Source organism: Miscanthus floridulus, chromosome 5 (assembly GCF_019320115.1).
Source record: "Miscanthus floridulus cultivar M001 chromosome 5, ASM1932011v1, whole genome shotgun sequence".
In the NCBI taxonomy this organism is placed as follows: Eukaryota; Viridiplantae; Streptophyta; class Magnoliopsida; order Poales; family Poaceae; genus Miscanthus; species Miscanthus floridulus.
This window is the reverse complement of record NC_089584.1, coordinates 22,187,867-22,204,237: the sequence shown is the minus strand read 5'-3', so window position 1 is coordinate 22,204,237 and position 16,371 is coordinate 22,187,867. Positions and strand designations below refer to the sequence as shown.

Genomic DNA, 16,371 nt, shown 5'->3' with positions numbered 1-16,371 from the left:
AAGTCCTGGCTGAAACCAATCAGCGAACAGGCTGTAAAATTCCTCTCCATCGCATAATAAATAGTTGGAATACAACACTTCAACTAATTACACCATGCTAGCAATTTTTTCCATTTAGATTGTGGATTCTACGAAACCATGGCTAAACATTTTCTTTCCAGCCTAATAAAGTCTGAAATCGATTTATATGTCCTGTGACATATTAGCAGGGAGCATCGCTTGTTTCAACATTGCGGGAGCTCAAGCCAACAAGCTAGCTAGCTGCTCCCAATGATGGCCGCCGCCGCCAAGCATGTCGTCCTGTTCCCGTTCCCCGGTCAGGGCCACCTCTCCGCGTTCGTATCCGTCGCCGGTCTCCTACACGGCGCTCTCCCCGACGCCGCCATCACCCTCGTCTCCACCCCGCGCAACGTTACCGCCCTCCGGACTACCGCGTGCTCCAACTCAAACTCATCGTTCCTCGGCTTCCACGTGCTGCCCTTCACCCCGGCGGACCACGGCCTGCCTCTTGTCTTGTACTGATATTTTTTTTTAGGTGAACGGCAGTCGCACCGAGCATTCAAACATGCAGCAGGTCTTTTTTCTTTTCCCCGCTCTACCTTGCGTGCCGGCTTTTCAATGCCTCTTGTCTTGTCTCTTTGCCTGCCTTGCGCGGTCTCATCCTTGCCTGCCTCCGTTGTCCCGCCGAACTAGTGACCTTGGCGTGCTGCCCTCGCTGGCACTGCCCTGCGCACGCCTTGTCCGGCCGCCCACGTGCGCTTGCTTCCTTGTCGGCCCGCTCTCGTCCTTCCAGACCTTGGCCGCACTCGCTGCTGTTGCTGCCCTCGTGCGCCTTAAGCCGAGGCCGAGCTGTGGTCTGCCGTTGCTTGTCCTTGTTGCCTGCCGCTGCTGTCTGTCTCTATGCTGCAGTGCTGCCTGTAGCAAGGACACAGTGCCAGCTCTGTCATGTGCTCTGCTCGTATAGAAAAGGGAACCTGATGATGGCAAGAAAAGGGAAGCAAGCACTGAAGGGGAGCTGGCAGGAAGGAACCCAGGAGCCAAACGTACGAAGAAGCCCAGTAGCAGAGTCTTTGGGCTAGACTGGATCATCTAAAGCGGACCCTGCGTGGCCCAGATGCGAGGGCAGCCCATTGTGGTCCCTTTTGTAAGCAACAGAGGAGTGGTGAGAGGACGAGACGAGAACGAGAGTCTGGCCGTGCCTGAGGGTGACGGTAGCGGCGGCATTCGACGATCTCGTTGATCGGCCGACGGCGACCGTATTTACCAAAATACTCTATCATATTACAGTTGATATATCATAGTCTGGTTACATCTGGTATCAGATTGCCTCTCGATCCTTGGTTCTTCGAATTTCCGCATTCCATCGATCAAAATCGCAAACGCTTTGGGTTCGATTGAGATCCTTGGAGGGCAGTGAGCTGCTGCCGCTAGCGATTTCTCGGTAATTCCCAAGCCTGCGAATCGATTTGTGGGGAAATTTGTGACTCTGGCATCGCATCAGTACCTCACCCGAAGACAGATGGCCTCAATCACTAAGGAAGAGCAGTTGGGGCAAATCCTGGCGTTGCTGGGAGAAAACTCCAAGGGAATCAACGAGCTCAAGAGTTCGATGATGGAGATGACTGCAATGAAGACGGACTTGTTGTGGAAGCCCGAAGTTGAAAACAGAGTCCACAAGCTGGAGCATGCCGTGCTGAATCTGGGGGAGTGCATCGAGAAAGTTCTGGGGTCTCGGATTTCGCTGGCCCAACCTCTGGAACCAACCCATGGGGAGCAGTCTGGGGAAGTCACCTTCGCTCACCACGGCAATTCAGGAGGACCACTTTGCCTCTCTGAGCGTCAAGGTGCCGAGCTCCGCTCACCTAGAGTTTCACCCGCGCAAGGGCGGCACCTGGGTCGTTAGACCACGACAAGCGAACTTCTCACCGGGGTGCTGATTTTGGGGCAGTGTACACTATTGCCCCGGAACCGGCCCCGGTCACACGTGCGACACCAACCCCCCCCCCCCCCCCCCCCCCCCCCCCCCCCAAATCCACTCATATTCTACTTCATACTTATGAATCTAGGCACTGTGATCGGCTACACTATTCACACTACCCACCCCTCACACCCTTTCCTGAAGTTGAATTCCATAAGTTTGATGGCTCTAACCCATGTTTGTGGATCAAACGCTGTGAAACATACTTTGATGTCTATCAAACTGATCCAAGTCTTTGGGTTTGTTTAGCTACTATGCGTCTAGTGGGTTCAGCAGCACTTTGGTTTCAGACTATGCCAACTGCCATCAGTAAAATGTCATGGGAATCCTTTGTTGTAGCTCTCTGCAATAGGTTTGACAAAGATAAACACAATCACCTATTGCGACATTTCTTCCACATTAAGCAAACCACTACTGTCTCTGAATATGTTGAACAAATCAGTGACATTGTCCATCAGTTATTAGCCCACGATCCATCTTTTCCTGCTACTGTTATTACAAACCGCTTTCTTGATGGTCTTAAAAAGGATGTATGTGCGGTGGTTATGATGCACAAACCTTAAGATTTAGATACTGCTAGCTCTTTGGCCTTTTTGTAGGAAGAAGCTTCTCAAGACCAACCTATCAGGAGATCTGATTTGGGATCTTATTCAAAGAGAAACAATCAAGAACCTGTCAAAGCACCTTTTGCAACATCTTCTAATTTTGCATGAGTTGTCGAAGATAAGAAGCCACCTGATCCTGGCAAGACCAAGCATACAGGGGAGGATAAATTGACCGCTTTGAAGAATTATAGAAGATCCAAAGGCTTGTGTTTCAAATGTGAAGAAAAATGGGGACCCAACCATAAGTGTCCTCCTTCTATCTCTCTCAATGCTATAGAAGACATCTGGAAATGTATTGCTGATCATAAAGATCTAGTAACTGCAATAGAAGCTGTAGAATCTGACTCAGAAGATGATCTGATGGCTATATCTATACAAGCTCTGAATGGCATTGAAGGCTCTAGAACAATCAGACTGAGAGGTTACCTTCAAGGAAAAGAAGTATTTATGTTGATTGATTCTGGAAGCTCAAATATGATATGGTTGCAGCTAATGTTTCTCCATGGCAACCACTATCTCAGTCAGTAACTGTCTGAGTAGCTAATGGAGAGGTTCTGTCTTGTACTCATGAGCTACGTGATCAAGTCTGGGGCACACAAGGGCATACTTTCTGTACAACACTAAAAATCATTCCAATCAGAGGCTATGATATCATATTAGGAATGGACTGGTTGGAAACCCACAACCCTATGAAAATTCACTGGGTGGATAGATGGTTACAATTCTCCTATCAAGACAAGCTAATAACTCTCCAAGGAATTCCTACTGCTGTCCAACTAGGGCCTCCGGTTACTCACAATCAGTTGCTCGCCTTTGACAAAGACAGACTCCATATTATATTTGGTACAAATTCAAGCAATGGAACCTTCTGCACCTCAAGAATCGTCATTACCTCTGGATCTTAAACACTTGCTGGATCAATTCAAGCCAGTTTTCAAGCCTCCAACCACACTACCACCTTCACGGTTGGGCGACCACTCCATTCTACTATTAGATGGCGCTCAACCATTTTGCCTCAGACCTTATCGCTACAACCCTGCCCAGAAGACAGAGATCAAGAATCAGATAGCTGACATGCTCGAGAAGGGATGGATTCAAGATAGTACAAGTCCTTATTCATCTCCTGCCTTACTGGTGCGCAAGAAAACTGGGGATTGGCGTTTATGCGTTGATTTTCGTAGACTGAATCCTGATACCACTTGATGTAGACTAGGCCCGATCTTCCGATAGGTATGATAGAGTCAATTGGTGAAGACTCGACGTTCACGATCTAAGCTTCGAACCAAGACTGATTTGGACCCCCGCAACTGTTACACCACTGCTCCGTTGGTTATCAACCACATGAACGCGATTGACCTCGCCGAGAAGGCTTTCCTGCAAGCGAATCGAGAACACAAGCAAGAATGGGATGAACGTAATCTGAAATTGCAAATAAATATAAGGCTTATGATAACGAGAAGAAGTTCAAGTCTTTATTCGAAAGGACTAATCGCCACAGATGAACAAGATCAAGAACTGGGGCCCTGGTTCACAGCAAGCAGCCTTGGCAGCACAGTTACAGCAAAACGATGTCTGTTTCACGAGGAAATCAAGAACTAAACAAAACCCAAACCCTAAGGAGAGCGACGGCTGCTATTTATAGAGTCTTAGGCGTCACCCCCTGGACGCGCCCCTAATGGACCCAAACACGATACACGGTCCAACGGACCAAAAGACGGTGTCGTAGCACCCTGACAGATTCTGGATGCTGACTTGTTTCAATGATTCCTGTTGATTCTGAAGGTATTTTGACGTGAGACCACTTGGATTGGCTTCATTATCAAAATAGCTTTCCAACCATATGTGGATCATTGAAAACGGAGTCTGGATGCGTCCTGGGTGACCAGTTTAAGGCAGACTGGTCCTGGAGGCCGAGGCAGACTCGAACTTGAGTTGCTTTGGGCCTCCACCTCGGGGACTCAAACCGAATTAGCCTCAGACCTCCTTCTTGACTTGGACACCCTTGCTAGCCTCCTACACCTCCATACCATGTGCCAAACATGGTCATATGCATGGGTGTCATGTCCTCATCACTGAATGCACTGACAAAGAAGAACAAGTACCCCCTGCCTATCATTGAAGAACTTCTAGAGGAATTGCATGGTTCTTCTTGGTTCACATCTCTTGACCTTTGTTCTGGGTTTCATCAAATACGCATGGCCGTCGGGGAAGAGTTCAAAACGGCATTTCAGACTCATAATGGACAGTATGAGTACAGGGTCATGCCGTATGGAGTCACAGGAGGTCCAACAATGTTTCAAACAGTTATGAACCTGATTCTGGCTCCTTTTCTCAGAAAATGTGTGGTCGTCTTTATAGACGACATTCTGATTTATAGTAAATCCTAGGAAGATCATCTTTTGCATATACAAGAAGTTTTCAGTATACTGCAACAAAACCATTTTCATGTCAAGATGTCCAAGTGCTCATTTGCAAAACAACAATTATCTTATCTGGGCCACATTGTCAGTGGGCAAGGTGTCGCCACATATCCCTCAAAGATAGCCTCTATCCAAGAATGGCCACAACCACAGAACATAAAGGAGTTACACAATTTTTTAGGCATGGTGGGATATTACAGAAGATTTGTTTCATAGTTTGGGCTTCTGTGCAAACCTCTTACCAACTTATTAAAAAAGGGAACTCTGTTCGTGTGGACATCAGAAACCGAAGCTGCTTTTCAGGCGCTCAAGAAGGCATTGATTTCAGCACCGGTTCTGGCATTACCAAATTTCAACTTGCCTTTCACTATTAAAACAGATGCTTCGGCCAAAGGCATTGGTGCTGTCCTACAACAGCAAGGTCACACAATTGCATATGTGAGTAAAGCACTTGGAGTTAAGGCTCAAGGGTTTTCAACATATGAGAAGGAGTGTTTGGCCATCTTGATGGCGGTGGATCATTGGCGCCATTATTTGCAATCTTCCTCTTTCACCATACTCACTTATCAGAAAAGTCTAATTCACTTAGATGATTAGAGATTATCAACCCCTATCCAACATAAGGCATTAACCAAATTGATAGGTCTCTCATATCAAATTGTGTACAAAAAGGGCGTGGATAACAAAGTAGCGGATGCCCTCTCACGAGTATCTATTATGATATCTCTGCTATTTCCACAGTGCGACCACTTTGGCTTCAAGAGATTCAAGATTCTTATACAGCAGATTCTCAAGCTACTAAACTATTGTCTGAACTCTCTATTTCCTCTCCAAGTGGGTTGTATTCGCTGAAGGATGGCATCATTCGATACAAGGAGATAATTTGGGTGGGTCATCAGCCTGTCTTGCAGTCTAAGATCCTCTCCTCTCTCCGTGCAAGCGCTATTGGCGGCCACTCTGGTTATGAGGTCACTTATAAGCGAGTCAAACATCTATTTGCATGGTTCAAGCTTAAACAATCTGTCCAAGAATTTGTTGCGCAGTGCACTATATGTCAGCAAGAAAAGGCCAAGAGAGTGGCTTATCCAGGTCTGTTGGCACCTTTACCCATCCCTGACCATGCTTGGCACACTGTAACTCTTGATTTCATAGAGGGTCTTCCAAAGTCTGCTAGATAAACTGCATATTAGTGGTGGTAGATAAATTTTCAAAATATGCTCATTTTGTTCCTCTCTCCCACTCTTTCACCGCTCTTCAAGTAGCTGTAGCCTATCTGAACAACATTTTCAAACTCCATGGCCTCCCTACAGTTATGGTTTCAGACAGGGATAAAATTTTTACTAGCAACATTTAGCAAGAGTTGTTTAAACTCCTTGGCACATACTTGAGAATGAGTAGTGCCTATCACCCACAAATGGATGGCGGACAGAGCGTGTTAACCAATGTCTTGAAACTTACTTAAGGTGTTTCCTGCATGCTTGTCCTGCAAAATGGTCTCAATGGCTTGCATTGGCAGAATACTGGTATAACACGTCATTCCATTCTTCTCTTGGTCAAAGTCCATTCCTAGTACTCTATGGTCATGAACCAAGGCATTTTGGTATTGATATATCTCAAGCTTGTAAATCCAGTGACCTTCAGGGATGGTTGGAAGAAAGATCTCTAATGCAAGCACTGGTCCGTCAGCATCTTGTCATAGCCCAGAACAAAATGAAAACTCAGGCTGATAGACATCGAACACCTCGATCATTTCAACCGGGTGACTCTGTGTATCTTAAATCCCAACCATATGTGCAGACTTCCTTGGCGCCCAGATCTTCGAACAAATTGGCTTTTCGTTTCTTTGGGCCATTTCTAATAACTGAAAAGATTGGTCCATCAGCTTATCGTCTGTAGCTACCTCTAGATTGTCTTATGCATCCAGTGTTCCATGTATCACAACTCAAGAAAGCCATTCCATCTGCTGCTATGGTAAGTCAAGAGCTACTTGACATTTCTAATCAGTTGCAAGTGCCTCAATAAATCTTAGATTGTCGGCTTCGTCAGCACAATGATCGTATGATCCCTCAAGTTCTGGTGCGCTGGTCCTACCTCCCTGCCACTCTCTCCACCTGGGAAGATGAAGAATCTCTACAGCAACAGTTTCCCCGTGCACCAGCTTGACATCAAGCTAGTTCTAAAGGAGGAAGGGATGTCCCCGGTGGCACGGCGACGACCACTACTGATGGTGATATCTCTAAACCTGATGATGGTAAGAAAAGAGAAGCAAGCACTGAAGGGGTGCTGGCGGGAAGGAACCCAGGAGCCAAACGTATCAAGAAGCCCAGTAGTAGAGTCTTTGAGCCGGACTGGATCATCTAAAGTAGACCCTGTGTGGCCCAGATGCGAGGGCAGCCCATTGTGGCCCCTTTTGTAAGCAACAGAGGAGTGGTGAGAGGACGAGACGAGAACGAGAGTCTGACCGTGCCTGAGGGTGACGGTGGCGGCGACGTTCGGCGATCTCGTTGATTGGCCGACGGCGACCGTATTTACCAAAATACTCTATCATATTACAGTTGATATATCGTAGTATGGTTACACACTGGCCTTAGAGTCAGCCGGCCGGCCGTTCGTCTGGGCTGTCAGGTCGCCATTCGGACGCGAAATCAAGGGCGACTTCCGGGCCGACCAGTTTCTACCGGACGGGTTCGAGGAGAGGGCGCGCACGAGCAACAGAGGACTCCTAGCACGCGGGTGGGCACTGCAGGTGAGGATCCTGGCGCACGCCTCGACAGGCGCCTTCCTAAGCCACTGCGAGTGGAACTCGGTGTTGGAAAATGCGACGCACGGCGTGTCGATCATAGGCTGGCCGCTCTCCGGCGAGCAGTTCTACAACGCCAATATGCTTAAAGTGGAGTGGGGTGTGTGCATGGAAATGGCGAGGGGGGAACGTGCAGGACACTATCGTAAGCAGGGACTGCGGTTTCCGACGTGGTGGAGACGGTGATGGGTCAGACGGCGAAGGCCGTAGAGATGCGGCGGCGGTTGAGGGAGATCAAGAAGGTGATGGAGTCATGGAGGTGTCCTGGAAGGAGGGGAGCGTGTCGTCGAGGAAGGCGATGGAGGATTTCTTGCGGGCGATGAATCTCCGTTGAAGTGAACAACTTCGTTTATTGCTCGATCTTTACCTGGAATCTTGTGCGCCATTGCAAATGAATGCTAAATTATGCTCGCCTGGCTTCTGCAAATGCCTAAAGACAGATTGATCTAGCTCTAGGTGTTTACCACTGGTTGCTGCAACTTGAGCTTCTGTAAAATATAGAAATAAAAGAATGTGTTTTTCCTGCAGAACAATTTACAAACTGCGGCTCTTTACTGAATTGTACAGTCAGTGTATGTGACTGGAAGCAGTGTAGTGTTTGCAATCCCTTGTAGTCTTGCAGATACACGCTGATCATGTGTCAGTGTTCTAAACAATAATGATCATATGTTGGTGTTTTTTAATGCATGTGTTTGTGTTGAGCAAGCAGTTTCTATTTGACAGTTTCTGCATGCATCAATTCTTTCACATTGCACAAGTCTCTCTCTCAGGCTAACCAAATTCTTGTCTTAGCTGTAATAAGTTTTCTATACCTATAATTCATATCCTATTTTTGCAGTGATGCTTGTTGGCAGTGATACTTGTTACTTTCGCCGCTAGGATCTCAGATAATTCTAGTTTATCGTCTTAAAAGGGCAAAGTGAATATCATCATGGGTTGCACCATACATGTCCAAACTCAGCAACATCATTTGACTGAGCACATTGTGCTAATGAAAGTCTAATTCACCCCCTAATTATTAGTAATTTACGGTGATAGTCCATCATCACAGTTGCTTTGCACCACCAACCGGCGGTGATAATGTGCTCCTCATCACTGCCGCATCGCCATATGAACCAGCGGTGAAGACATTTTCACCGTCAGTATGATATGGCGGTGATAACCATGCTACAGTATAAATAAATTCATAACTTTTTCAAATAAAGTTAGATAAAAACAAACTTTATGTAAAAGTTGTAGACCTCGACTGAGATCAACAACTTTGTAATTGATGACTTTTTCATTTGAAAACCATTTACGGTTCTAGAATTATGTTTAAAGCACTCAAATTTTGAAATTCAAAATTTTCGAATTATACAAACGACCTTAGATGAAAAAATGACCAAAACTATACAACTTTGTAGTTGACAACTAGTTCATTAGAAATCATTTATAGTCTCAAATTTGTATATGATGTTTTAAAATTTTAAAAACCAAAATTTTCAAACAATCTTGGATGGTCGACCAAAACCAAATTATAAATCTCGATGAGAACAACAACTTTGTAGTTGATGAGTTTTTCATTTGAAATGATTTGAGATCCCAAAAGTCTTGCTGAAGTTTTGACGTTTTGAAATTCAAATTTATTAAACGACCTCGGATGGCGAAACAACAAAAATTAAAGCTTGTAGATCTCGATTAGAACAACAAATTTGTAGTTTACGACTTTTTCATCTGAAGCCGTTTAGGGTTCTAAACATTCATTTCAAATCCTAAAAAGTGAGTACTAGGAAAATTGATATGCTATATAGACACAAGTGACTTAGGGGTGGAGTGGTTAGAGGAGCAAATGATAAAGGTTTTAGGTTCGAATCCCAGCACCGTGTACCATGAAAAATAGCGTGGAGTTGGAGTTGGAGCTGGAGCTAGAGCGGCTTCCTGGTACCATGAAGCTGGAGCTAGGGGGGCTTTCCAGGATTGAAAAAAAATTGCTTTTTTGGCCCGTTTTTGAGAATTTTGAAAATTCAAATCACCGTCGGCTGGTAATACGAACCGACTATGATAAGCTATTATTCATCACCGGTTGCATGCCGCCTGTGATGAGATTATCATCACCACCGACAGCTTACTGCCGAGACAAAAAAAAGCGCTAGTGATGGGCTTTATGAATCACTTGTGATTGGTCTGAATGTAGTAGTGCCAGGTCAACATGGTCCACTTTCACATCCCACCGCTCTCTTGTTGTGCCATTGTGGCTGCCCTTATCCCTCAGAAGTTCTTCCGCCTGTAGGCATTAGCAATGGGTCCATTTAAATGACACAGAAACTGGACATGCGAGACCACTAATATTGTTGCCCCATAGTAGCGCCCACATGATTGGTTAGGCAGGGGCACAATTATGCCTGTTCGTTTGGCTTGTGGCTTGTCGTAAACGATCGTAAATTTCCAGCCGGAATAGTATTTTTCTCTCACACAAACCAGCGCAGTACTTCTTCACGAACCAGCAACGATACGAACCGCCAACCGAACAGGCAACTAAGTTTCGCTTTAGTTGGATTGATGTAAATGCAATGTGGAATCCTATTGGAGTGCTACCGGTGAGTCTTATCAACTATGACATTTCAGGATAGTATCTGAAAACTGCTTCAATCTAGTTGGCAAGCTAAAAATTAGCTTATTTACGGCTTTAGCAATACCACAATTATATCCCACTCTTCTGCGTAGTGTTAGTATGGGCATAGCATAACGCTGCGGCTGAAGTGGTTCTAGGAAATAAGAAAAGGTTACCTTTCGCCGATAAATACATGAACCCTTTCGGAACATAGCGGGTTCATTGTTGTAGTTCATTTGGAATTGCTGAAAGAGCAACTCGTTTTTATCTTTAGCTAATGTTCCCTGCAGACAAAACTAAAGCAATTAGGGAATGCAGGCAATGAGACAAGTGTGGAAGCATGGAAGATCAAGGGAGAAAGTTTATATAAACGTATTAATTTTGAAAGAAGACCTTCAATAATTCATGGGCTTCCTTTTCACTTTTTCCAGATTTCACTAGCACCCAAAAACATGTATTGTATTGGTTACCAGCATGACCTGAAAATTAATGGATATAAATGAGCCAAGCTGTTTTTGTTGTTGTGGTTTCTTTAACTGATGGAGTAGCAAAGCTCTTGCAGTAGGATATCTTTAAAAAATTAATGGGCATAGACATAAACAGCATATAGCTATACAAGCACTGAAACCTAGTTCATTCACACTAATTCAAAAGAACAAATAAATTCAGGTGTATATAACTTACACTCTGCTTGCCTCCATGACAAGTATTCACATAGGATCTTTAGTTTTGGATAACATAGAGCTTCTGACTCAAAGCGTGGTGTCTGCATTAATTGTGTGTAGGGGAAGAACTCTTTCCATTTCGTCATGTAAAGAGAAGTAAAATAGGAAGAACATGATGAAAGGATTAGGCTGCAAAAGAAGTTGGCATCATTTCAAACCAAAGCAGTTAGCCCTTGAATTACAAATACAGCACAGATGCATAACGATGATAACTACATTTCCTGTCTCTGATATAGTTCAGTCTTCTCGTGGAACACAGAACTGCAACAGTAACAACAAAGTAAGAATGGTTATCTGCAATGGTTGGCACTAAATAATGATCATCCGCAAGGAATGTTTGTTTAAATATATGTTAATATTTCCAGATATTGTATGCTTTACTTATACTTTTCATTAATCTTCTCATGCCGAGGCTATATTTATTCAGATCACTTCTGTTCATGAGATAAAACTTTACCATTCAAAACATATATTTTGTTTTCTTACAGTAGTTTTGATCAGTTCTTTAACTCCATGAACTCCATGGACAGTTATTTGAAGAAGTATAACATACCTATGCTCATTGTTAAAACCATATCCAAAGACAATGTCAGCGTATTGCTCCATCATCTCAAAGACGCAGATTTATTCATCAGCCTTAGTGCAGTCTCGTCATTTGGCTTGTCAAATGAATGAATTGGTGAGAATCTGAGAAGGGGGTAGGGGTGGGGGGATGAAACAACCCAGTTAATAAGGTAATCAAGCTAATAATAAAGAGAACCAGCATGCTTTTGATATATAAAAAGAAGAGGGATCCTTACTGATCAAATTGGCAAGCATGGATGTGAACAACGATCCAATTACAAGGTGGAAGCATGCGGTTGATGCCAAACTTCTTTACAAACCCATGCGTAAATTTCCTGTCCCCAAACACAACACTTAAGTTAATGATATATATACACTAGTAGCTTGATCTGTAGTTGAAAGGATAGCTGAACAATTCAAACCGACCTTCTCGAAGAATGTGTTGATGATTTTCCCAAAAGTCAGGCCCTATGATATCAACATGTGCCACTGTAACTGTAGAAAGATGAAGTTGGGGCAATTAGCCACACTCTCAATGGGAGAGGGGCGCCTATATTATAGGGCAGCGGCTGCTGCTATATATGGCAGTTTACAAATACAAGGACAGGAATAAATCTCTGATCCTAATTGACCGCCTTGCCTAAATATACAATATACAATCTCCTATTGCCTAATACCCGCCCGCAGCTGAAGCGGGAGGCTTGCGGACGCACAGGCTGGTTCTGAAATCTGTAAACAGTGGCATTGGGAGCCCTTTTGTCATAATGTCAGCGAACTGATGAGATGAAGGAACATGAAGGACCCGAATCTCGCCAAGGGCCACCTTCTCGCGCACAAAGTGAATGTCAATCTCAATATGCTTTGTACGCTTGTGGTGGACCGAATTGGCCGTCATGTAGACGGCGCTGACGTTGTCGCAGAAGACCACCGTAGCCTGGGGCAGCTGAAGATGGAGCTCCTGAAGGAGTTGCCGCAGCCAACAGCACTCGGCCACAACGTGAGCCACAGCACGGTATTCTGCCTCAGCACTAGAGCGGGAGACCGTGGCCTGGCGTTTGGAGGACCAGGAGACCAGGTTGTCGCCGAGATAGACGCAGAAGCCAGAAGTGGACCTGCCTAGAGTCAGGGCAACCAGCCCAGTCAGCATCAGAGTATGCGGTCAGCGTCTGGATGGAGCCGGCGCCAATGTGAAGACCGGAGGATAGCGTGCCCTTCACATAGCGCAGAATGCGCTTGATCAGCAGCACGGTGGGGCTCCCTCAGGGGCGTGCATGAAGAGACACACCTGTTGAACTGCATAAGCCAGATCAGGACGCGTCAGAGTCAAGTACTGAAGAGCCCCTGCTATGCTCCTGTACTCTGAGCTATCCTTGTCTAACAGTTTGTTGCCTTCATGGGCGGAGAGCTTGGCCTGAGTGTCAACAGGGGTTGCCGTAGGATGACACTCAGCCATGCCCGGCCGCTGGAGGAGATCGACAACGTACTGTCGCTACGACAGGAACAGGCCGTCGGAGGTGCGGGTGACGGTGATGCCGAGGAAGTGGTGAAGAGCACCCAAGTCGGTCATGGCGAACTCAGACTGGAGTCGGACCATGAGTCGCTACAGAAGAGCGGGAGTCGAGGCGGTGAGGATGATGTCGTCGACGTAGAGCAGCAAGTAGGCAAGACTCGTCCCCTCGGTGAGAACAAATAGGGACGTGTCGGAGGTGGAGGTGACGAAGCCGAGCTATTGAAGGAAGGCCGCGAACCGCTGGTACCAAGCTCACAGGGCCTACTTTAGTCCATACAGGGACTTCTGCAGGAGGCAGACATGATCTGCAGTGGCGGGGTCGACAAAACCTGGTGGCTGCTGGCAGTAGACCGTCTCGTCGAGGTGGCCGTGAAGAAAGGCATTCTTCACGTCCAGCTGGTGGATCGGCCAGGCGCGGGAGATGACAATGCTGAGAACGGTCCGAATGGTGGCCTGTTTGACCACCGGACTGAAGGTCTCGTAATAGTCAATGCCTTCTCATTGAGAAAACCTGCGGACCACCCAGCGGGCCTTGTGACGAGCGAGGGACCCATCGGCATGGAATTTATGCCGGAAAATCCACTTGCTCGTCACAACGTTCGCGCCAGAAGGGCACGGAACAAGACGCCAGGTGTTGTTGTCGACGAGTGCCTGGTACTCATCCATCATCGCAGCCCGCCAGTTGGCATCGGCCAGGGCGCTGTGGTAGTTCGCCGGTAGAGGCGATGATGAGGGCGAGGAGCTGGTAGCGAGCCCGTCATAGCTCACACGCGGGAGGGCGCTGGTCCTAGTGCGCGTGAGCGGCGGAGATGGGGTTGCGGCCACGGACTCAGCCTGGGGCGCCGGTGCTGCAGGGGCAACCGATGGCGCAGGCACCAGCTGGGGTCGTCGACTGTAGGTCTGTGGGAACGGAGCCACAGGAAGGCCAGGCGAGGGCACGTGACCACACCAGCCCGGTGGTGAAGCCGAACTAGGGCTAGGGGCACGCCCCCAGGCAGGAGAAGAGCCGGGTCTGGCTCATCATCAGGGGGCGGCTGCACAACGTCCAAGGTGGATGAATCAACCATGGTCGTTGAGGAGGGACCTCCACCTGCAAGAACAGTAGAGCAAGGCACCGAAACCGAATCGTTGTCGAGAAGGAAATCCAGGGAGCGAGGGAATGGGATGACGCTGGTGGTGGAAAAGGGAAAAACAGTCTCATCGAACACAACATGACGAGAAATAATGATGCATTGAGTTGTCAGGTTAAGACACCGATAACCCTTATGAGAGGATGGATACCCAAGGAAAATGCATGCCGCGGAGCGAGGTGCGAGCTTATGTGGGGAGGTGGCCTGTAGGTTTGGGTAGCATAGGCACCCAAAGACGCGAAGGTGGCTGTAGGTGGATGGCTGTCCATGGAGGCGAGTGAAGGGAACCTCATGGGATATGGAGGAGGAAGGGCGCCTGTTGAGTAAGTAGTAGGCGGCAGCAAGAGCCTCAGCCCAGTATGCAGGTGGCATGAAAGCATGGAGCAGCATGGTGCCAATTGAGTTGTTGAGGGTGCGGATGGTGCGTTCCACCTTGCCATTTTGAGGGGAAGTGTATGGGCAGGAGAGACAGGAGAAGTGTTCCCCGAGCAGCGAAAGAAGGTGGTGGTGGCTAGTGTTGACGAATTTGGTGCCATTGTCAATTTGGAAGCATTTTACAGGGAGGTTAAATTGGGTTTGTGCAAGAGCTGTGAGCTCAACTAAGTGTTGGTGGACCTCGGATTTGCGTCGGAGAGGAAAAACCCAACAATAATGACTGCAATCATCCAGGCAGACTAAATAGTATGAAAAACCAGATATACTAGGGATGGGAGAGGTCCAAACATCACAATGAATTAGTTCAAACGGTGCATGAGTACAGGACTAAGAGGCACTGAAGGGTAGACGCGTATGCTTGCCTAGCTGACATGAATGGCAGAGGGAGCGGTCTACTTTATTGCAGGAAACAGCGTGTATTTTATTTAAATGTTCTAATGCAGCAGGGGCTGGATGGCCGAGACGCTGGTGCCATAGGGTCGATGAAACAGCCAGGAGAGCATGTGAGGAGGTGCCAGCGGTCGGAGGGATAGCAGGTATGGTGTAGAGATCGCCGGTACTATTGCAGCGATGAATCACGCGTCCTGTCTGGGTATCCTTAACAGAAAAACCAAGAGCGTCAAATTCAAGAGAGCAGCAATTTTCACGGGTGAATTGACGAGCTAGCTAGTGCCTTCAGTCGATGCGCCGGGATGATGTGGTCATTTTGGTACGTTGGCCGTCGCCGTTGATCTCACCGTCGGTGAGTTTGCGCCGGTCAGCGCCGTCGTCGTCGTAGTCAACACGCGGGAGGTAAGTGATGACAGGTGGGGTCACCATGTCAGTGACTCAGCGTTCAAATGGATTTTTCTATTTTTAGATTTGAATGAATAGTATCTGTTTTTGTTATTTTTGTGTAGAATTATTTAGAGCTCCAAAAATTATGAAAATTTTTGTGTGACTTCTCTGTGATGTATAATATTTAAGAAAAATATGAAGTAATGTTTTTCAGTAATTTTTAAATGTGATAAAAATTGCTCAGTTAATTCATAAATGGATTTCCAGGATTTTTTCTAGGCTTATTTATTTATCCAAAAATTATGAAATTTGTTTTGCCACTTAGTTAACATGTAATGAACATGTACTAAAATTTTGAGCTCAATTGGAATAAGTTGATTTAGTTCATAATTTTGAATTAAATAATTAATTCATAAAAGCGAATAGTAACCTTTAATGATTAGGTTTTTGTTTGGAATTTTGATTTGAGTGATGACCTTGGGTCATTTGTTGTTAATGATCCTTGGCAGTTGATGTATGTGTTATGAAAAAGATTTAGTTTGTTTGACTTGCAACTGTACCGCGAAGGAAAGTTGTATTCAAATTATTAATTTTGCATCCATCATCGAGCATCATATTTCGTATTCCGCATCATGTTAAACATGGCATTGTTATTACGTGTAGTGAACGAAGGTGAACACGTGATAGTTAATCAAGTTGTTGAGGAGGTTAATCCGTCTGTTGAAGTCGGATCGAATACTTGTGAAACGTCGCAGGAACCGGACTTTTCCGTCAACGAAGGCAAGCCCCGGATGCATACAACCCTACCTTGTATTTTATAAATTAATTTCGCTTTTG

The 16,371-nt window shown here is 46.2% G+C and overlaps 1 protein-coding gene across 1 annotated transcript; it reads left to right on the top strand.

The window, feature by feature from the left end:
• The first annotated feature begins 1,519 nt into the window (after positions 1-1,519).
• Positions 1,520-7,989, top strand: LOC136454397 (UDP-glycosyltransferase 72C1-like). Its single transcript, XM_066454840.1, has 2 exons — positions 1,520-1,844; positions 7,595-7,989. Exons 1-2 carry the CDS (start codon positions 1,520-1,522, stop codon positions 7,987-7,989), a joined length of 720 nt encoding a protein of 239 aa, XP_066310937.1.
• Positions 7,990-16,371: the final 8,382 nt, after the last annotated feature.